Genomic DNA, 23,678 nt, shown 5'->3' with positions numbered 1-23,678 from the left:
CTGCCATGGGAATGGTCGTTTTCTTCGTCACCTCCACATAAATCTTCGACAACTTCCACAGCTCTAAGGTGCTCTCCGGCAGGGGGTATAACCTGGCCATAGCCCTGGCCACCTTCAGTCCCGCTTCCAGGGAATCCCGCTCTCTGTCAATTAGCTTTTTCACCTGCTTTGGCAAGGGAATCTCCTCAGCGGTCCATGCAGACCCTCCAGCATCAGGTTTAACCCCTCTGTGTCAGTCGTCTTGCGCCACCTTGATCCCTAGTTCTTCCAGAACCTGAGGGATGAGAGGCTGCAGTTCGTCCTTGTGGAATAACCTAAATACTCTAGGGTCATCCCCTTCTGCCAGAGGGACCTTGTCTGCATCTGGGTCCCCAAGCATCCCAGCCCCTGGATCTGTGCCCTGGTCCACTTGAGGGTCCTGTGGATCATTGCCCAGCAGATCAACGCCATCAGAATCCTCAGAGAAAACATCACCAAGAGATCGATCTAGACCCAACAGGTGCAAAATGCCCCCCTTCCTCGGAGGCACCTCAGCCTGGGACTTCTTAGGCTAGCCACTTAGCTGCCAGCTCCTGCCTAGCGAGATAGGTCTCATGCATCATCAAAACAAAATCTGCCACGGTTCCCCTGCTCTGCAGGCACCGGGGCCTCCCCAGCGCCCGCTGATGCATCTCCCCCAATACCAACCCCTGCAATACAGGAGGAAGTGGGGGAGGGGAGTAGTCTCTGCCTTCCTCATCCATGGAAGGACTCCTGCCACATGGTGCCAAGATGACCGCCGTCTCTTTGCCCCCCCCCCTCCTCCCCCAGGGCCTCCTGCACAGGGCCTGCAGCCCAAGTGCAACATCTGCCCCTAGAAACCTGTGTCCAGGCTCCCTCATCTCCAGAGACACAGGCAGGGCAGAGATAGGCTGCATTGAGGCGAGAGCACTTCCCCCCCCCCCCCCCGACAGGATTTCCTACGCTCAGCGGGAGACAGCATGGCGTGCCCGGCGCAGCTTGCAGCTGAAGATAAACCAAGCAAGAGAAAAAATAAAGCCACCGCTGTGCTAACGCCGCTGTTCCATCTCCGGGTGCTGAACGGACAGCAGGAGCTGTGCAAATCCCTCCTCTCCCTGATGCCGAGCCAACACAACCGCATGACAGGGAGAATACACCAGCCAGCAGCCCTAAAAAGCGCACAGTCTCCCCAGCCCCTTAGAAAAAGCCACCCGAAGGTATACTCTCCTGATTCTGGAGCTCCAGGACACTGCAACAGGCTGGCTTGGGTGAGAGGCCCTCAGGGAAAGTAAGGAACCAGGACACCAGGCTTTCCCTCCCCCTGGAATCCAGGGTCAAGTCTGGCCAGGGATATCCCCAACCCCCCACTCATCCTGCTCAACCAGAGGGATGGCCCATGAAGGAACCTAACACCTCTAGGAGCTCTGCCCTTCAGATCTTCTGCTTAACACTAGACTAATCTTTTTTTTTTTTTCTTTTATCAGACTGCATATCTACCATCTGCTGAAGACAGAGAAATGCTGAGGGACTGCATTTTGTTCTCTGTTTCCATCTGCTGGTAGGGATGCACCAGGTTCTTGTGGCCTGGTTTGGCCTCTGTTGGAAACAGGATGCTGGGCTTGATGGACCCTTGATTTGACCCAGCATGGCAATTTCTTATGTTCTTATAAACTCCACTTGTCTGGACTGATCTGGGGTATGAACAGGAATTCTTGTTAATGTTGAATTGGTTAAGTGTCCACAGTTGGCTTTTGAAGAAAATATGGCAGGCTAGTATGTATGCTGAGGAATATAGGAGTGACATCAGTGAGTCTATATTCTATGTCTCCATCTGCTGGTTGGAGTGCTCAACCTACTTGTGTGGACTGGCCCTGCCCTCTTTAAAGGAAAGGAAATTATCAGGTAAAAAGTAATTTCATCATGTTGATGATAGCAGAAAAAGACCAATCGGCTCATCCAGTCTGCTCAGCTGGTCCTCTCCATACTACAAGGATTTACGACTGCTTATAGGATCACATGCAGAAACATGTATAATGCAACATCTTGGGGCCCTCATCCTAATGACTTACAGCCAAGTTTTTGTGATAATTAGAGGCTATTGCCTGAACATCTGGCCTTCTAAGTCACCGAGCCTTGTTGGACACTATCCAGTTATGACCAACTTTCTAGTACTGATAGTTGGTTTCTGGGGACTTGTAGACTGTTGGTATCAACCTGGCTATCCTGTGGCCTGCAGTATAATTTGTTGTGCTGCTTTCCTTTGTCCTTTTTCATCCTTATCACATCTCCTCTTGCCTTTGCTCTTGAAGTAAAAAGTGAATTGTTTTGCAATACGGCAAGGTCTCAACTCTGTACAATTCTCATAAAATGACACTGACAAGGCCCATCCAGCTTGTTCTACTTCCCTCCTGGTGCAACATTGCAGACTTCATCTGATCCCAGTTAAAACCTGAAATTTTGTAGACCATGCAGTTTTTAAGAAATTTCTTAATCATGTATTACACAAGTTAACTGGCTTTCCAGCACATCTGCAAATAGTACTTAGTAAGGAATATCCACATCACATTCTTTTTCTGTGCCCAGTGTAATAACATTGTGCCAAACTTGCATTCTGTTAATCTGCCTTGCAGACTAGGTGTTTCTTAATCAGGCACTGCATTCCTTCTAGAGAATTTATATTCATAGATTAGGAAATGTTTTATTTAATGTTCAGAGCCAAACCCTAGTGGGTGTAGGGGCTGGGTCAAATCGGCTTGTGCAGGGCTCCTTCCCACGTCTTCCCCCTCACCACAACACACAAATGCACTTGCGTTTTTCTCCCTCCTGCCGGCAGGAAGAGGCAGAAACAATCAACTGCTAGAAAGGACTATGTGGGGTCTGAAGGGAAGGTCTATGGACGGATCGCACTGGAGAATATCAAAGTACAGGACCTGGGGTGGACATCCCACTTTGCTCTACCCTAGAGATGGCCCTGACATATCTGGTAGCTTTCTGACTTCAGAAAATCTCTTGGAACAGTGGTGGAGAACCTTTGTGAACTCAGTATTGAACTTATTTATTGATTGATAGAAAAGTATTTCACGCATCCTCCAAAGTAAGGGATGGGGTACATAAAATAATATACATAATAAAATAAACATTCATAATAATGTGAAACAGGACATAGACAGGTGCTGCCTGCAATATAAATAAATCTCCAGGAAATATGCTAGAAGCGTTACAGAGAAGCTGTCTTTTCAAAATAGAAGCAGAAAGCTAGAAAACTGCTTGAAAGGCCACTTTAAATAAGTGAGTTGTTAGAGCTTTTTAAAAAACCTTTAGGGTCTTTTAAACTGTGTGTAAGTAGAGGAAGAGAATTCCAGAAAACTGGTCCCGCAATAGAAGAAGGTCCTCTCACTTTTGCAGGTTTCAGGTTGATGGGTGCCGTGATCAGTGGGACTTCATTCCTTTTCATCTGAGAGCTATGCATCTTGAAGATTGGTGCATTAGTGCCCCTTTGAGTACCTGGTGCATGGGCTTGCCATCACTATACTAGAGTAAATTAGGACCCCAGTGTAGGCTCATCAACTTGAAGGCTATATTAATGAACACGCCAAGTTTATTAAATGCAAGACCATCTATTGGTCAGTTAAATTGGTAGCACTCTCTTTAATTCCATTGGCCATGTGCTGATGCAATACGTATGTTGGCTGAACATTCAAATTGATAATTGCAGGTATACAGAAAGCTCCTAAATGTCCATATATAGAGACCCAATATCTTTCATAGGAATCTCACATTTAATCAGCACTCACTTAGATTATTGTAATTTTTTATTTTCTGGTCTTGCAGAAACCCAGCTAGCCAGATTGCAGTTTATTCAGAATACCACTACCCAGTTACTGTTGGGATTTAATGCTTGGGAACCACATTACACCAGCATTGTAGACTCTTCTTTGGCTTCAAGAGACACCCAGCCAGTTGGGTTTACAGGATATTAATGTGGAATATGCATGATATTTGCATGTACTACATCTGTTGTACATAAATCTATCATTCTTTGTGGATATCCTGAGGACTGGCTGGGTGTCTTAAGGACTAGATTGAGAACCACTGCTTTAGAGAACAATTTAAGATTTTCTTCTTGGCATTCAAGGTAATGCAATAAGAGACTATTCAACTTGATTAACTATTTACAGAGTTTTATACCAGGCCTGCACTCTTCATTTTTCTTAAGAGGTCATCCTGTGTAATACATCAGTAAAGGAGGGTGGACTAGTAGATACCAGAGAGAAGGCCGCCTCATGCAGAATTATTTAGGTTTCCTAAAACAAAGCCTAGCTTTCTACTTTAGCATTTTATTGATACTGTTTTCTGGATTTTGTATATTCATTTATATTTTATTGTGATACTGTGCTTTTTATGCTCTATACTTCACCTAGAATCATATTGGTTGGGCAGATGATAAATTTTAAGAAAATCCCAGATACATATGTTTTGTAAAAAAGGCCTAGACAGAAATATGATGCTGCTGGAGTAGTTACTTTCCACAGTGCGATGCTACTAGTGGTGAAACCTTTGTTTTATTTTGTATTTTATTTGTGTGTGTGGTTTTTGTTTTGTGTTTTTAGCTTTACTCAGTTCCGCATCATTTTGGGAGATTTCAACTTTACAGAAGTTGAAGAAGCTAATCGAATTTTGGGACCAATTTATTTCACTTCTTTTGTGTTCTTTATGTTCTTCATTCTTTTGGTATGTACATTTTTTGTTTATAAAATCCCAAATGCTTTATTTTTCCCCATGTCTCTTCATCCTCCTGCTTTTTTCCTGTGTGTTTCTTACACAGATACTTTAGCAATATTTCTTCTTAGCAAGCATACCCATATCTTTGCTATGCTTTAGCTGTAATTAGGCTCAGTGGAAATAGGCAAATGATAAAAGCTAGAGATTATTCATTTGTTTTGGAGTGAGTTGAAAGCTTTAGATTTCCTCTGCATTTTTTCATCTATGATCCTGACATATAGGGACCTGACCAACCCTGGAGGTTGATTTGAAGCAGGGAGACATTTTCCAATTTTAACAGGCTGTCATTCTTGCTGCATCCATGGATGTTATACTACTATAACCTGCAGTGTTTAGCTGTTATCTGTCCAACATTCAAGTGAATTAAGGTTCTTCTTTTGCTAAGAAAAATCTATTTTAGCTCTCTAGTTTTTGTTTTTCAGTGAGGAGTGTGATCTCTTAATTGTCTTTAATCTGCTAATTTTATTTTAAAATAAATGCAACAGAAACTGAATGGTAAATATCTGAGAGACTCCAGTGGAAATTAAATAGCACCTAGATCGCTGTCATGTATGCTGAGTATGTTTAAATACCTAACATTACACAAGTAATGCTATAATAGGTGTTTAATATAAAGGCTATGATATGTACTTAATACAAATGTGAGAACGCATCTCCACTGTTGTCTATGGGGTCATATAGTCATTTTCTCTTCTTTCCCTGAAATATGAATAGACTTATTCTCTGAAGATAAGCAGGATGGTAGTCCTCACACATGGTGACATCATCACATGGTGCCCCGATGCAGAAAACTTGTGTCAGAGTTTCTAGAACTTTGACTAGGCACACTGAACATGCCCATCATGACCTATTCCATGCGTCGATGCGGGATCCCTCTTCAGTCTCTTCTTTTCCACTGAACTGTAAGCCTCGCGATCTGTTGAGTTCACTTTGGCTTTTTTTGGTCTAATGGAAAACTTTTTTCATGAGGGTTTTTCACGGTTTTCAGTATCATTCCATCGCCGGGTCCCTCTCAGTGCTTCCCCGTAGTGACATAGTCAGGGTTTTCGGCGTTTCTGGTAAGTTTCCTTTCACGGTAGATTCCCCTATGGAGCAGTGCCCCAGTATCCGCTGGCCATGGACTGCCACCGCTATAGTTTAGTGTCTATGGCCCCTTTTTCTTTCATTCCGTCATGGCCATATCCAGTTTTCGTTGATGCCCCCGGTGCCTGAGGACCATGTCCATTACGGATCCGCATGAGATATGTATCCTCTGCCTGGGGGCATCGCATGATGTCCGGGGTTGTCACTTGTGCACCCAAATGGACCCCTAAGGGACAACTACTTCAGCTTGACAAGATGGATTAGCTCTTCACGTCGAAGAAGTCTGAGCCAGCAGCATCAGCATCGATGGATCTTGGAGCTGCAGCGATGGACACTGCTCCATCGACATCAGTGGGACTGTCTGTGCCGTCAACAGGGGTACTGGAGACCAACTGTTGTTGATCTCCTCTGGGCCGAGGATGCCGGGTTTGTCTTCAACCTCGGCACCGGGGAAAGACCAGGCCAAGTATTGAGGGAATCCTAAGTTAGAAGCATTGGCACTGGTCCTCATCAAGGTATGATGCTGGGCAAGGGGATGCACCGGCTTTTGTTGTGATCCTCCCAAAGTGACCCCATAGCAAAGAGGGCCTATCCTCTATCAGTGCCTGGGATCCACAATGATCTCCACTGTTCCTGGTGCCAATTACCAATCCTCGTGGGTCCAAAGATCTAGCCACACCTTCTCCTTCCCAGTCGCTGTTGGTATCATCAGCATTTGAGGAGGAGCTGGAACATCAAGTCCAGCTGGCAGTGGATTGGGTACTGCAGGGCATCAGGCCAGTGGCACTGGAACTGGTGTTGCCCATCATCCTCCTACTGCTGGAGAAGATCAATGTGTTCATCATGTGATATCAACCCAGCTGATGTTGGTTCCTGGGATGGCACTGGTGCCCGGCAGGACACAGAGGCCTCCCCCTACTGATACAGTGGCCATTGCTGGTTCCTCCGAGGAGGAAGCTCCACCAAGGCCAGCAGAGACGCCAAAGCCTATAGTCCCACATCCAGTTCTACCACTGCCTGCACCTCTGGACGAAGGCCGACCACCTAGGGTCCCATCCACTGTAGCATACAGTGAGGATGAGGGTCCATATGACCCCTGGGGAATGGTATGACGTAGTCCTCCAAGGGCTCTGATGGTTTCCTATCAGACCCTTCTCCTCCAGATAAATGAAGGAAGTCCCAGCCTGAAGACTTGACCTTCACGAGTTTGTGGTGGTGGAGGCCATCCCGTTTCAGCTTTTAGCAGAGGAGGAGGATGCCAGGGACAAAATGATGGAAATCCTCCAGTTCGTGGAGCCTTCTAAGGAGATTGTGGTGCTCCCGGTACACGAGATCCTTAAGGAGTTGCTGCTGAGAATATGGGAACACCCCATCCAGTGCCTCCCGTTAATTATTTTTATTTATTTTATTTAGATTTTTTCCGCTTTTCAGCACTTCACAGTGTACATCAAAGCAGATGCAGGTACTATAGGTATTTCCCTATTCCCACAGGGCTTACAATCTAATTTTTTACCTGAGGCAACGGAGGGTAAAGTGACTTGCCCAAGATCACAAGGAGCAACTGGGATTTGAACGCTGGTTTTCCTGGGTCATAGCCTGCTGCTCTAACCACTAGCTACTCCTCCATAAACGAGGTCTACCTCGTTTAGAAGACTGCCAGATTCGATAAGCATCATCTGCCTTACCAGTCTGTGGTGGGCAAATCTTCTCTCAAGAGGGCCAAGCACTCTCAGACCCCATTCCTTGGTGTCCCCAGAAAAGGACCACAGAGCAATAGATGCTCTTGGGAGGAAGGTGTTCCAGTGCACCAAGCTTATTACCTTCATTGCTGTCTACCAGCTCTGCATGACCCAGTACTTGTGGGACATCTGGAAGCAGGTACAAGAGGTGGCTGAGCAGCTGCAAAACAGCCTCATGTTGCTGGTGCATAAGGGCCTGGAGTGTGAAAAACACAAGGTCTGTGTGACCTATGTTTTCGAGACTGCATTGAGAGTCTCTGTAGCAGGAATTGGCACCCGCAGAATGGCTTGGCTGCAGGCCTCGGATCTCCAACCAGAGCTACAGGATCGACTCGCTGACATGCCGTGTGCTGGAGAGAATCTCTTCGGAGATAGGGTGAGAGATGCTGTGGCCCAACTTTTGGTCCACCATGAAACCCTCCAACAACTCTCTGCCAGTTCTACAGACTCGTCCTCTTCTAGGCAGCCATTGAGACCGGGGCCAAAGAAGTCTTGCTTTCACCAACAAAAGTCTATCCTATACCTCCTCGCTCCTGTCAACACCATCAGGGCTCCCACGGCTATCCCAGGCAACAGAGAGCCCCCAAGTCCCAGGCAGCTCTTCAGTCAACTCTGAAGACGGGGTTTTGACTGGGCCGCAGGGAGTGTAAGCCAGTCGCCCTTACCTGGGATGGTGGACCTTCTAGTCAGGGGCAGGCTGTGGTTCTTTGCGAACCAGTGGCCCAGTGTAATTTCAGACCAGTGGGTTCTGTCCATTGTCCGCCAAGGGTGCTAGTTGAATCTATTGGGTGTCCCACCAAACTGCCCTCCTTGCCCATATTGGGGGCTGGTAGCGCATAAGGCGGTACTACTAGTGGAGCTCTCCCCTCTGTTAATGGCCAGAGCGCTTGAGCCTGTACCACCAGGGCAAAGAGGGCAGGGATTCTACTCCAGGTATTTCCTGATTCCAAAGAGAACAGGAAGACTCTGTCCCATCCTAAACCTAAGAGCCTTAAACAAGTTTCTAAAAAAAGGAAAATTCAAGATGGTCACCTTGATCCCCCTTCTGTAAAAAGGGGATTGGCTATGCTCACTCGACCTAAAGGACACACACTCTCATATCGAGATCTTCCCAGGTCACAGGAAGTATTTTCAATTTGTGGCGAGAACACAGCACTTCCAGTACCGCGTGTTGTCGTTCAGGCTCACATCTGCCCCATGGGTCTTCACAAAATGACTGGCTGTGGTGGCGGCACACCTCCGCAGACTGGGAGTGCATGTCTTCTCGTATCTGGACGATTGGCTGGTCAAAAGCATATCTCAGGCAGGGGTCATCAGGTCCCTGTGCCTGACCATTCAGGTGTTGGAGACACTGGGGTTCATTATCAACTACTGAAGTCCCATCTTAGTCTATCACCTCAATTGGACTTCATAGGAGCCGTGCTAGTTACAGCTCAGGCCAAGGCCTTTCTGCCCCACCAGAGGGTCATTGCTTTGGCGACCATGCGGCAGAGATTCAACAGCCAGCACGTGTCAGCCTGGCATTTTTATTTATTGGAATTTTTATACTGGTATTTGGAACAAGCCATCATGTTGGTTTACAGCAATTTACAATTGAATAAAAATCATGCAACATTCAAATAAAATAGAAAAATATAAAATACAAATAATAATGTACATTATCTGTTACAATCTTATAAACTACAAATAAAAAGTAAAATAAAATCACATAAATGACATGACATCCAGTTTTGGGGTTTTTTATGGTGTCAGTGGTAACTGGTGGAACTTGTTACGCTCGGCCTGTACCCTCTTTGAATGCCTGCTGGAAGAGCCATGTTTTAATCTTCACTTTGAATTCTGTCATGTTGATTTCTAGTCTTTATTCTGTTGGGAGTTTATTCCAAATTTTGGGCCCAGCTAGAGATAGAGCTCTGTCTCTTACGGTTGTCAGTTTTGCTGACGACAAGGAGGGGATGGATAGTAGACCTATATTAGATGATCTTAAATTTCTTTGTGGTGTGGAGCTGTATGGCCGCATTTAACCATTCAACTTTTTCTCCATGGATTGCTTTGTGCAGAATGCATAAGATTTTATATTGTACACATTGTTCTTTAGGCAACCAATGTAGATCCATTAGAATTGGGGTGATGTGTTCTTGTCTACGTGATCCGGTTAATATCCTAGCGGCAGAATTTTGCAAAATTTGTAGTGGTCGAATTGTGGCATAGGGTGATAAACCAAGAAATAGTGTTACAGTAATCGGTGGATGTGAAAATTAGCGCCTGTAGGACAGTTCTGAATTCTTTTAGGTTTAAGCATGGTTTTAATCTAGGAGTTTGTAGTATCCTCGGATGATGTATTATTAATCGTGATTTTATATGTTCTATTGTTTAAAAATGAAGTTAGCCATTGTAGTGTTTTACCACTTTGTCAAGAACTATATTTGCAGATAAAATCTAATTTTTTAAAACAAAAATCCACTGTATAATAATGGTGATAGCTTCAAGGGACTGAGATATCCCTTTTCTAAAACTTATCAAGTTTATTTTATTTAATTTTGCTATCCTCTTTTTGTAATTCTATTTTATTTTAATAGAACATGTTTTTGGCTATTATCAATGATACATATGCAGAGGTCAAAACAGATCTAGCCCAGCAGAAGAATGAAATGGAACTGGCGGATCTCATCAGAAAGGTAAGAATTTAGTCTCCCTTGGAGTTATTTTTACATTTTAGTCTTGAGGAGCTTATGTACCAGTGTTAAAAATAGGCATAATAATACAAATTAGCTGATCCTTTTTTTTTTTTTTTTTTAAATACCAGTGGTACATTGGGTTTGAATGGCCAACGTACAGATACTGAATGCAGTATCTGTACGTTGGCCATTCAAGACTGTTTACTTCCTGCTGATTTTGGTGACAAATCAAAAAGGCAGTACTGACCCACATTCTATGAAAATAGACCATAAAATATTTGTGGTCATCTTTAAACTCTTGGGTCCTTCATTCGCTTGTCTTTTAAGGGAAGTGGCACAAACTGAGAAGAATTTAAAACAAACCAAAGCCCTCTCTACAAAGTTTTTATGACCCATGAAAATGAGTTCACTTCAGTTGCCAGGACATGATAGATAGCACATGACTGTATCCTGTTTTGCAATAGCACATGCCAGAGGGAAAGGGGAAGAGGTTGCAATATGCTGGGACCTGCTGCAAGCGTGACTGACAGCCAGCTAAGACCTATGGAGCTTTTCTCTGTCATGTGTCTTGACTAAAAAAAATAATAAACCTACATCCAGTGTTTTTATAAGCTATTAATTTTTATCTCCTGAGTACACGTTAATGGCATAAAAAAAAAAAAGCTTCCAACCATTGTTTTGGTTAAGAGGTACTTCAACACAAACTGACTGGTTAGCATTTAGCTTTAGAGTTGTGCAGTTTTTGCCTTGTATTCATGTAACCCCTAATGTTGGCTGCATAAGTTTCCTTTACCGTGCTGTCTCTGTTGATTGAGAGAATCCTGGGAGATGAGACAGCTGAAATGTAGTGAAACATTGTTTTAAAAAGTATATCAACTAGAGGCATGAGATTGTCTTTCTCCTTTTCAGGGATGCAATAAAGCCATGGTCAAACTTAAACTGAAAAAAACCCCAGTGGATGACATTTCAGACAGTCTACGTCAGGGTGGAGGCAAATTAAACTTTGATGAACTGCGACAGGATCTAAAAGGGTAAAAAAAAAATAATAATTTTAAGGTCTCTAGAAATAAACTCCCAAGTGACAAATTTCATCCACTTATTATGAGGTCTTACAAATAAAAATTGTGTACATAATTTTTGTGTAAATTAATGTGTCAAAGGGATTGATTATCAGAATCAGTCGTCTTCAACATCTTTAATGGAAGGGTAAGGAGGTAAAGAAGTAGTCTTGAGATCCAGATAGGAATAGTGCACAGGCATTAAGTTGGAATCTTTAGCCTTGCATGCCCCTACTCATTCAGGATTTTGATACTCAAGTCATAATGACCTCCCATCATTAATCCGTCTGAACAATCCTACTGCTGGTCTTTGCTGCTGCCTGCCCATCATCTCCCTCCCGCCCCTCCAGAGGTTGACACCCTGGGCACTCATATTGTCTGCCTAGTGGTTAAGCCTGCCCTGGATCCAGTATTTTTGGAAAAGCTTTCCAGTAGAGAGATAAGAACCACATTTGTCCATTAACCAGTATGAGAGAGAACCTGACTGCTACATGATATTTTTACTGTATATTTTTCTGTGTTAAATCCAGTCTTATAGAGTGAAGCTGGAGAATCCACATTTGATTTAAAAATAACTCACCAGTGATGAAAAAAAAAAATATATATATATATAAAACTTGAATCTAAATTTGGTTTTAGTGTAACAGAACTCTTAGAAAACATGCACACTGAAGAATGCAACCCAAATGAGTAGTTATATTGTAGATTTCTTTCCTGCTGCTTCCTAGTTTTCATTTCAAGAACTTTGAGAGATTTTGTATGATACTGATCTCATCCATTAGCAGCATCAGGAGATGGAATGCTACAAGTCTGTTGGCATAATCCTAGATACGATAAATAAGGTTCCACTAACAAAAATAGGTCAATGGAAGAATTACAAGGTAGTATCAATGTGAAAACAGCAGAAGGGTACATATATATAAATTCTCACTCTTCTGTTACGGGATGCACAATAAGAACATAAGAAATTGCCATGCTGGGTCAGACCAATAGTCCATCAAACCCAGCATCCTGTTTCCAACAGATGCCAAACTAGACCACAAGAACCTGGCAATTACCCAAACACCAAGAAGATCCCATGCTACTGATGCAATTAATAGCAGTGGCTATTCCCTAAGTAAACTTGATTAATAGCAGTTAATGGACTTCTCCTCCAAGATCAAAGTTATTATCAGAACATAGCAACTGAAAGATAAAGATGAACAGATATTTTCTCTTTGGGTCAATTCCCTGGTTATTGCATTCAGTTGTGGTCCTCATATGAAAATAGTATTTTTTAGTGTTAGAGCTTGATTTGGTTATGGTATCATTCTCAGTCTTCATTTTTATTGCCAGAGGCTATTAACTTGTGCGTTGTGTTATGAGAAATCATCCTACATGTACCATGATTAGGGAGGTACTAGGATAGGAAGCACAGTAACAAGAACACTTTCTACTCTTTTGTGTATGAAAGGGACAAAGTAGAGAGGAGGTAGGGGGAGATTAAATTAATTGGTTGCTCGTTAAAGTAGAGCAAAATAATTGAAGATGGACAAATATCTGTATTTCTTTTTCAGGAAAGGTCATACTGATGCAGAGATTGAGGCAATCTTTGCCAAGTATGACCAGGATGGGGACCAGGAGCTTACAGAGCATGAGCACCAGCAAATGAGAAATGACCTTGAGAAGGAAAGGGTGAGTAATGCGGTCGGTTAGTTATACGAGCTGCAGTATGTTGTTTTCTATGTCTTTGAAAGAATAGCGGGGTGATTGGCTTCACCATCTAATCTTAACTACATGTTTCTGTTGAAGGAGGATCTGGACTTAGAACGGAGTTCTTTGCCTCGTCCTCTGAGTGGTCGTAGCTTCCCACGGAGTCTTGACGACTCAGAAGAGGATGACGACGAGGACAGTGGGCACAGTTCCAGAAGAAGAGGCAGTAGTTCCAGTGGCGTTTCATATGAAGAGTTCCAAGTGTAAGCCTTAACGCATTCCAAGAAAGAAGGATATGGGTGCTTGGGGCATTATAGTATCCTGTATTTATTGGCAGTTGGTATCAGAGCCCTGCTTACATGGGTCTAGCTTTGCTATTTATTATGTGACTTTTCCATACCACCATATTTTCTCACATAAGACCTGTCTTATTTTCAGTTTGAAATATGGACTATCAAAATATGAAATCAGAGTTTTAGACTACAGCTTATAGAATTTGAATCCCCATTACCTATTTGACATTTCATCTCTTTCATGAGTAGCTTGGTGTTTTCTGATGCCTGAACTGCATAGTAGCTTTCATGGGTGGCAAAGGGAGAAGGAACAGTTATTACCCATTCACAATAGAATAAACTAAATCATAAGGAGATAATTATTTGCCCAAATATTATACAGTAAGTGGTAGTGAGGATTTGAGTTGTTATGCACAAACCATGTCATAGGATGTTTGATAGAAGTAAACATTTCTGAATTACAAGAACATCTCTTTTTTGCTGACTGACCCTTTTCTGACTGCTGAGTGGGAGCCATAGGAATGAAACAAATTGTGTTCATAAATGTTGTCAATTTTATAGAAATTTTGCTCTATACACACATAAGATGTATATAATCAGAATGGAAAAAAACAATGAGAAATAAATGTGTATATGTGTCTGTAGCCTAGTGAGACGTGTGGATCGTATGGAACACTCGATTGGCAGTATCGTCTCCAAGATAGATGCAGTGATTGTGAAGCTGGAAACCATGGAGAGAGCCAAACTGAAGAGAAGAGATGTGTTGGGTAGACTGTTGGATGGGGTAACAGAGGTGAGAATACAGTCAGTGAGTACTGAAAAATTATTTTGCTCGCAGATCTTGCAATTTCTGAAAGCAAAACAGGCTGTATTTTCAGTAACTTTGGCCACAATTTCTCTCTTCCTTTCAAAATTGATAATGTATGTGAGTCAGACAATATCTTTTTGGCAAGTAGTCTCATTTGCTGCCTTTTGAGCTCGAAGCTACTCCACTTTGTTTTGCTTCTCGCATCGGCTGCTCTTTCTAGGGTAAGAAGGTTTCATGGAGCGCATTTTAGTATCTAATGCCCAGAGTTTCTAGCTTGTATTTAAACTGGCTGCCTAGCATGCACAGTCCACTGCTGAAGAGAAGAGTCCTGCAGACTGTGACACCTTGTGAATTTGTAATGTTGGAACCCAGTAGACTTTGGGAAAATAAATTCACTGTTGGTTTCTATAGGTTATAAAATAGACCAATGTGTTTGAGACAGTATTAGAAAGTGCTGTCAGTATCTGAGGACAGACCGAGCAACCCAAAGCTAGACTCGCACGGACTCCTGCATGGGGTGAATTGCAGCAGTTGTATAGTAAAATCTGCCATTTCCATCTTAGGATATTATTGTCCCTTTACCTCCCTGTACTTTTATCCTTAATATTACAAGATATGACCTTGAACTTTAGGGCAAGACCCACTACATTAGTGTTCAGGTATCAGTACATATAATAGTATAACCACACAAGACGATTAGTTTTGTCAGTATGTACATACTTTTCAAATGGTATAAAATATGTAGGACAAACAAGACCACAGAAGTCATGTTAAGATTAGAAATCGGAGGTACTGAAACAGCAGGTTTCTGTAAAGCTGAAATTGATAAATGCCTAAGCTGCCTCTTTTTTCTCTAAAGGGATCTTGTAAGCAGTTTTTAGTATAGATATGAGGTAAAAGAAAACCTGATTTAGTAATACTGGTATTTAAATTGATATTTTTTAATGACTTGTAAATGGTATATCAATAAATTCTAGGAAATATTTTTGCTTTTACTGTTGGTGCTCTTCAGAAACTCCACAAATTATTATAGGCCCAGGTGTAATATTTGAACTGGCTTAGCTTCTCAGACCACTGCAGCAACAGCATTCAAAGCTTAGGGGAGGGAGTGTCAATCATTTCCTAAGAGCAGCTTACTCTCTGTCCAGCCAGACACTAATCTGGACTAGTTTATGCTCCACTAGCAGCAGATAGAGGCAGAGAACAACTAACTTGCTGACAAGTTCTCGTGCTGACATCAGTATACAGTATTCTTTGTCTCCAGCAGATGATATGCAAGTATACCCATGCAGCTCTCTGGATTCAGGCTTGTTAGGCCAGACAAAAGGAAAGCAGAAGGAAGATCCTAGTTGGTTCCTAGGACGATGGTCCTGAAGGTCTTCTCCTCCCCTATAGAGTATAAACTGAATTCCTGAACATACCCAAATCAGTCCAGACAAGTGGATTTTGCATCCCTACCAGCAGATGGAGTCAGAGAACAAAACTTTGAGGCACTGCTACATAACCGAGAGTGCCACCTGCACTCCCCTGGTATTTCACTGACTCCAGCAGATGGTAGAGGTGCAAACCTGCAGTCTAGTTAAAATAAAAAGTTAGATGTTAGGTCAGAAGAGGACGGCGAAAGCACCCTGAGGTGTTAGGTGCTTTCGTGGCCCATCCCTCAGGTGGAGCCGGATGACCGGGGGTTGGATACCCCTGGCTGGGCTTCGTCCGCATCGTAACGGAGGGGCCGATAGCCAGGGGACTGGCTCCCTCGATCCTGCAAGGTTTCCCTCTGATACTACTGATCATGTCGGGAAAGTATTCCAATTAAGTTTTTGTTTAAAAAAATTTAAAAAAGGAGGAGTATATTAACAGCAGGGAAGGCTGTCTTGGATCCGACGGTGGTGGGACTGGACGGCGGGAGCGTCCCAACAGCCTGGGGCCCCTGGTGAGTGCGGTGACTGGCGCAAGTACAGGATCGGGGAAGCCGATGTGCACCCATGATTTCACTCGCAGTTGCAAAGGGCCGGCAACAGGCGTCTGGTGAGGCAACCGCAATCATATTAGCATGCTGGTGGGAGCCGGCTTTGGCGCGGCGGTGGTCACGAGGGCTTTTATTTTGTGCGCCAGGCTGCTCCGGTGCCATGTATTCGGCCCAGCTGAGATGTGCGCCACATGGTGAGTGGTGAACCATAATGGTGCCAAAGCAGAAAATGGAGGCGTGCTGCGTTTGTGGTCTATATGCGGTAAGGCTAGACGCCCATTCCCTTTGTGTGGAATGCAGGTCGGGACAGGAGGGTTCCTCGGCGGGGGGCCGTGGAGAGAAACAAGATCTCCATTCGGCCGAGCCTGTGGCAGACCCCGCGGGGTATGGTTACCAGGAGTTCTCGACCACGAGAGGTGGTGATTCCCCGCCTCCTCTTTCCCCAGTGGGGCATGGTGCCTCTAATGGGGAGGGGGATTCGGATGTCAGTCCTCCGGAGCTGGGGGATGATGATCCAGCAGATTTTTCCCCGGAGTTTGTGCTCTTCATGCACAAGGCCTACCTGGCAAGGAAAAGTATGGGGGGAAGTGGGCTGCGGAGCGGCACTGCACCCACTGGTAAGAAGTCCAGGGTGGCCTCAGAGGGGTCTGGAGAATATTCTGAGGCGCCTGGGGTTACATCATGCGGATGGGTTTCCCAGGGATTGTGAGGATTCGGATGAGCCGCAAGAGGACCACCTCGATCAGCATGGGGAAGATCTGGACGCGGCACCAACCCCTGTCCCCTGTACGTACCCGGATCAGTCCAGACACCTGGGTTTTACCTCCCCTCCAGCAGATGGAGTCAGAGAAGTTTTTTCAAACAACCCTGCCATATATATCAAGGTGCCACCCACAGTCCCTCAGTCTTACTCTGTCTCCAGCAGATGGCGGAGGTGCAAAACCCACAGTCTCTGATTCCCTGATTACTGCTAGTTGATAGGGCAGGAGTGTAGTCAGGGCTTAGTTCTACAATTAAGTGCTGTATCTTTAAGTTAAAAAAAAACAAAAAACTGAAAGTAAGTCCCGTTACCGTCGGCGGTTCTGTGAGCCTCCCAGGGGGTTGCTGGGTCCTGAAGGGACCATCCCCTCTGGTCGAGGCCGCTGCCAAGGGTTGAGGACCCTGCCTTTGCAGTTTTAAGCAGCACTGGGGTAATACCGGGGAGCCTGGCTCACTCACCTCCCACAGGAGCAGGACCTGTCTCTTCCAGAACCTGGGACAGCGAACGGCAAGTTTTCAGTGCGTTTTAAAAAAAAAAAGAAAAAAAGGGGGGGGTTATTTTGTGCGCGCTGGCTCTCCGTGACTTGGCTAGGCTTATCGGGGGGGGGGGGGGGTCTGCGCGGCCAACTGCTTAGTTTTTACTTCACCGTTTTCCCTTTAGTTTGAAGTCGGGCCTGCGATGCCTCGGGGCTCTTCATGCCGCGCGTGCGGCTCGTCACACGTGCATCTTTCGCAAGAAGGCCTCTGCTTGGAGTGTGTGCAGGGGGGCGAGGGACCTTCTGTTTCGCTTCGGGAGGGGGGTCGCAGTCGGGCTCCATGTTCAGCGGCACGGGCAGAGAGGAGTTGTGTGGTGTCAGAGGACCCGTTCCCGCTCAGCGCAACAGAGGCCATTTTGGGCACATTTCGGGCGGCCACACAGGCAGTGAGGAGGGAGGGGATTTTACCCCCCTCGCTTTCCCCGCAACAAATTCCTGCCGGGGAAGGTGGGCTGCTCCTGCGGGTGCAGCCTCTCCTGTATGCAAGGACAGCCCTGAGGGGGCTACTAGTTCCTCATCAGAATCTTCTTTTTCCTCTGAATTTGTGCTACTTATGCACAAAGCTTTTAAAGCAAAAAAGGAAGGGAAAAAGCAGGCGGCTGAGAAGCCTTTGCAGCTGCCGCACACCCGGAGGCCATGGAAGAGGGACAGGTCCAGGGGGGATCTGACCCGCTTAAGGGAAAAAGGCCCTTAAGGTCAGTACCGGCGGCGATGGACTCTGACTCTACGTCTCAGGATGAGCAGGATTTGCAGATTAAGGCCCGGGGGGGGGGGGGGGGGGGCTGGGGGTGATGCAGATCCACAGCAAGATTCAAGCAGAGGATCTCAGTTGATGGATGGTGATGACCCAAAGGTGGTTCATCTATTTAAAAAGGAGGAGCTGTCTCCGCTGATTCCGTCCATCCTGCAGGAGCTAGGATTGGAAACTCCGCTGGTGAAGTCCCGGCTGGGAGCTATGGATCCTGTCTTGCTAGGCCTTAGGGGTCCTACGGTTTCCTTCCCTTTCCATTTCTCGGCAACGAATCTCCTGTTCTGGGAATGGGACACCCCGGAGTTGGGACTGAAGGGTGAGTAAGGCGATGGACAAGTTATATCCCCTTCCGGAGGACGCTGTGGAGCTGCTCCAGGTCCCTAAGGTGGATGCAGCGGTGTCAGCTGTTACAAAAAAGTCCACTATCCCAGTTATGGGAGCGACGGCCCTCAAGGACTTGCAGGACAGGAAGTTGGAGCTACAGCTCAAGAAGGTGTTTGAGGTGTCAGCCCTGGGGGTCCGGGTAGTGAAGTGCAGTAATTTTGCACTGCGTGCAGGTCTTCACTGGGCCCAACAACTCCAAGCCAATGCTGATCTCTCTGAGGGGGAGGCTGCGCAGGCAAACCAGCTGGAGGCGGTCATCGCGTACAGCGCAGGTTCTCTTCACAACCTGTTACGCACGTCGGCCAGATCCATAGTGTCTGCGGTTTCCACACGCAGGCTTTTCTCTGGCTCCGGAATTGGGATGCGGATGTTTCATCCAAGGCTCACCTCTGTTCTCTCCCCTTTAAAGGAAAGTTGTTGTTTGGCAAGGAATTGGAGGACGAATTTGGTGGTGATTTCTTCAGCACGGCGGGTGTCCGAATTGCAGGCGTTGTCGTGCAGAGAACCTTTCTTGCGGATTTCTGATTCAAGTGTGTCCCTGAGGACTATCCCCTCCTTTCTCCCAAAGGTGGTGTCGTCTTTTCACTTGAATCAATCGGTGGAGCTTCCTTCATTCTCAGATGTGGACTGATCGGATCCGGTGGCAAAGGATTTACGGAAACTGGATGTGCGCAGGGCTCTGTTACGATATCTAGAGGTTACGAATCCTTTCTGTGTCACTGACAGAATGTGCTGTGGAGTGGTCCGAGGAGAGGTAGTATGGCCTCCAAGACTACGATAGCTCATTGACTGAAAGAGGCTGTCAGTTCGGCATATTTACTGCGTGGTAAGACTGTACCGGTAGGTCTTCGCGCACATTCTATGCGGTCACAAGCCACCTCTTGGGCGGAATGTTCTCAAGTCTTCCCACAGGAAATCTGCTGGGCGGCTACGTAGAAGTCTTTGCACACCTTTGCATGGCATTACAGATTGGATGTGCAAGCTTCGGATTCCGGGGGATTTGGAGAAGGGGTGCTCCGAGCAGGCCTCTCAGGATCCAACCCATGGTAAGTCAGCTCTGGTACATCCCAGGTGTCTGGACTGATCCGGGTACGAACAGAGACAAAAATTATCAGGTAAGAAATTAATTTTCCTTTGTGGCTGATAGCACCAAAGATGACCCTGACCCAGATGAGTTTACGGTACCTAAAGGCGACGACCCAAGGGTGGTGCGCTTGTTCAAGTGAGAGGAGCTGCATCCTCTTATTCCTCAAGTTCTGGAGGAATTAGGCATGATGGTGACTCGGGAAGGTTGGATAATGAGGGAGTTAACCTGGTCCTGGACGGGCTGAGAGGATCGAGAAGTGCTTTTCCTTTACCGAAGAAAATCCGGAAGTTGGTGAACCGGGAGTGGGACTTCCCGGATGTGGGTCTGAAGGTGGGCAGAGCAATGGCTAAGCTTTACTCCTTGATGGAAGAGACTGGACCTCCTGAAGGTACTGAAGGTGGATGCGGCAGTATCAGCAGTTACCAAAAAGACGAAAATTCCTGTGGTGTGGCTGCTGCGTTGAAGGATATGCAGGACCGCAAGCTGGAGATTCAGCTAAAATGGATGTTTGAGGTCTCTGCATTGAGTCTTTTTGAGTGGCCTTTTGTGTCATTTTGATGCAGAGGGCCTGTCTGTATTGGGTGCAGAAGGCTCCAGATCGTGCAGCATCAGGCGATGGCAGGCGGCCCGCCTGGAGGCTGGGGTCACTTATGTGGCAGATGTGCTGTATAATTTGGTGTGTGCGTCGGCTCAGAGCATGGTTTCGCAGTGGCGGCCCATAAGCTTCTGTGGTTGTGCAATTGTTTGACAGATTTGTCATCCTAGGCCCAGCTCTGTAACCTCCCTTTCAAGGGGAAGCTTCTGTTTGGGGGAGGATTTGGATCAGTTGATGAAGGTGCTGGGGGAGTCAAAGGGGAACAGATTGCCGGAGGACAAAGAGGCCCAGTAAGAAAGTGTTTACAGCTCCTGCCTGGTTTTGGGATTCACGCAGGTTTCGGTCCGGCAAGTCCTCTTCTGGCGTCTCTGCAAAGCAGGGCGGTGGGCACCAGCAGTCCTTTCGTGGAGCCCACAGGTCAGCCAGAGTTCCCTCCGGATCAATTCAGACTCCTGGGTTTATCCATTCCTGCCAGCAGATGGAGACAGTGAAAGTCTCAAATAATCTCTCAGTCATCATACTGGAGCCATACTGCCTTGTCGGGAACATTATGGCTGCAGTATGATGATTGAAAGATTTGAACCAGGACACATTTTAACAAATGTATTTGTTTGGGCCCCTGAGGAAGGAGTCCTCTGAAACACGAGCCATGTCATGCCATTAAACACAAGCTTTTATAAACGATAAGTGTCTCTTGGTTTTATTCTTATAATAAATAACAGCAAACTCATAGCGTGAAGTAATGAAGAAAGTGTTCAGAGCCCTATGATTATACTTTAATCAGAGGGTGTTGAATCACTTTGGTGGTTAACAAAACTGGTATTCTACCTGAATAAGTGAGTTTAAAAATCACCCGTCTCAAATATATGAGGTCTCCGTAACTCTTTAATAATCTGTGTTTCCGATGTGTGTGGCTCTTCATACATTTTGATATGTAATATATGAGACAGATATTCAGAAGCCATTTAGACAGATAACAGAAAAGTGATCTATCTAAATGGCAAAGCGGTGATATTAGAAGCCATATGTGGCAAAATTCCAGCTGCATAAATTTGGTATGGTCTGGAGACGACCCGGGTGGAAGGCATTTTGGGGCAGGCCAGAGTTGGTCGCATACATTATGCGCAGTAGGGCTGTCCTAAAGTTAGCCAGATATAATTACCCAGATAGCCAGGTATATTCAGTGGTACAGCCACACCGCTGAATATCCACATTAAGTTAGCCGGATAACTATATCCTGCTAACTTAACTAGCCTCTCTGTGGCTGAATATTGGCCCCTATGTGTATTAACATTTAACATGGAATGGATGTAGACAGGTCAAAACAGTTTACTCTTCTTGGGCCTTTAAATTTAAAGTTTTTTTTTAAACAATCTCCCTTCAACACCACCTTAGCAGGAAATAATATACAGGAGATTCAATGAGATTTTATAAATAGTGAACTAGCTATCATGTGATTTTCAAAATATAATTTGTGAAATGCAGACATTTTCTATTTGCTGTGTTCTCTCACTGTTTAATATACAAATACATGTTAAACTGCTAACATCCCACAATTTTAATATTTTGGCTATAGAACCTACCCTCAAGCTGCTGCAGAAAATAAACTGTAAATAAGATACTGAAAAATAACAATATGATCTTCTTGTGTTGCTTTTGCGATGATATACCCATGTTGCAATGACCAATTGAGTATGACACAAGCTAAATAGATTTAATTGTAGTTAATCTGACTGGTCAGACCATTACCTTTAAGCTCGGTTCTTTTTGTGGCTTAGGATGAAAGGCTGGGACGTGACAATGAAATCCACAGGGAGCAAATGGAGCGGCTGGTGAGGGAAGAACTAGAGCGTTGGGAGTCCGATGACACAGCCTCCCAAATGAGTAATCGCCTGGGTACCCCGCTGGGAATGACCGGCCCGCCTCGCTCAAGAAGCTCCCGCCCTTCCTCCTCCCAGTCCACGGATGGCATGGATGGCAGAGGAGGGGAAGGTGCAAATGGGGGGAGCAGCCATGTGTAGTCATCGTCACGTTTTGGTTTGGAATTCAAGAAAGAAAGAGAATGCCATGCTGGGCATTGTAAATGCATCATGTGCTATTTATACACCTTCACTAGCTGGCTTGCAATGAGCTAAATGTGTACTGTTCTTCATCTCTACCTTTATTTATTTTGGTTTTCACTTTCTCACAGATCCGTGAATGTTTTCTTTCATTAATACACTAGTTTTGTGTTAATGAGTGCAAACCTAGCCAAATCAACTTGTGATATAGCTGCCCATTTTGTAGGGCACTAAATGCTTAGATGGGTTTTAGATATTTTTTTAAATTCTTACTTTTGTGACAGTCTTATCTAGCAGTCCCTTCTGATTTTGCTTGAGTTTGTCCATATGTTGACATTGCTGTTCTCCTCTATAGATTTGTAGGTGCATAGCTGCCTAGAAATGAGGATACTCTAGGAGATTGTAATAGTTTAAGCGATTGCATTTTTGTCCATTATTCTGGGTATGCTAAAACTGAAAATGCAATCACCTGCAGTGCCATGCAAGATAGTGATATCAGATTCTGGATGCCTCTGCTTGTAAAGTTTTTGACATACTTACTAAACCTAAAATGGACAAGTATTCCTTTATTTTCAGCAGGTAGGTACCAAAGGACTGGATCTGTTCTAATGAACACTCAGTAACTGAACATACTGCTACATTTATTCTGATGTGTATTAGAAGGCTGGATGACTGTCCTTTGGGTGATGTCTGTATACAGACTATAACTTTTAGAGACTTATGACTCTTTTTGAATGGTGAATTACAATCTATGCAGAGTTTAGAAAGATCTATATTCATTTGAATATCATGTTCTCTCTAATGATGTATGATAGCAAAAACATCTCATTACTTAAGACAATGACTGCTGTTTTTGTATCATCCATATGTTTAAACATGTTTTACAACATACAATATGCTTGGCAATGTTCTAGCCTTCTCTATCTCTATATTTACCCCCACTTATGAGTTTGTCTAAAGAGGAAATCTTTTCCAAGCCTGTTAAAACCAAATTAACAGGTCGATACAGTAACCTTCAGTTAAAGATTCCCCGTCTGTAACGTGCTGGGAGCGCACAATACAGACGAGTAAGGCTGTCCAGCAATACAGTCTCCAGTTTCACGCGTCCTTAGCGCTTCCTAAAATAAACACCTAACCCTTTCCGCACCCAGCATGTAAATGAACAAAAAAGCTGTATAATGAAGGAATTAGCTATTCCCCTCCGATACTGTAACGGGCGCTGATACTATCTCCTCAGTAACCCGCTGTTCTGCCGCGGCCTTAACGTGCTAGTTTACCGCCTCCCCCTAATAGGTGTTAGTGTAGTGTAAAAAGCATTGCTTACCTGCCCTGGTCCCCGGTCCAGCCGTCCGGTGTAGCCCCAGTCCGGTCTCCTGCAGCCCCGTCCGGTCCCCTCCTCCGGAAGCA

The 23,678-nt window shown here is 45.0% G+C and overlaps 1 protein-coding gene across 1 annotated transcript in view; it reads left to right on the top strand.

Moving 5' to 3' along the window:
* PKD2 (polycystin 2, transient receptor potential cation channel) overlaps nucleotides 1–23,390 on the top strand; it is a 76,469-nt gene extending 53,079 nt beyond the window's left edge. Inside the window, exons 9-15 of the mRNA XM_029598010.1 lie at nucleotides 4,611–4,731; nucleotides 10,184–10,282; nucleotides 11,192–11,313; nucleotides 12,897–13,014; nucleotides 13,132–13,295; nucleotides 13,971–14,118; nucleotides 21,990–23,390. Coding sequence (XP_029453870.1) covers nucleotides 4,611–4,731; nucleotides 10,184–10,282; nucleotides 11,192–11,313; nucleotides 12,897–13,014; nucleotides 13,132–13,295; nucleotides 13,971–14,118; nucleotides 21,990–22,232 — 1,015 coding nt within the window. The 3' untranslated portion in view covers nucleotides 22,233–23,390. The remainder of the gene's footprint in view (nucleotides 1–4,610; nucleotides 4,732–10,183; nucleotides 10,283–11,191; nucleotides 11,314–12,896; nucleotides 13,015–13,131; nucleotides 13,296–13,970; nucleotides 14,119–21,989) is intronic.
* Nucleotides 23,391–23,678: the final 288 nt, after the last annotated feature.

This window comes from Rhinatrema bivittatum, chromosome 1 (assembly GCF_901001135.1).
Source record: "Rhinatrema bivittatum chromosome 1, aRhiBiv1.1, whole genome shotgun sequence".
In the NCBI taxonomy this organism is placed as follows: Eukaryota; Metazoa; Chordata; class Amphibia; order Gymnophiona; family Rhinatrematidae; genus Rhinatrema; species Rhinatrema bivittatum.
The sequence above is the reverse complement of the archived record's forward strand: the minus strand, read 5'-3'. Positions and strand labels throughout refer to the sequence as shown.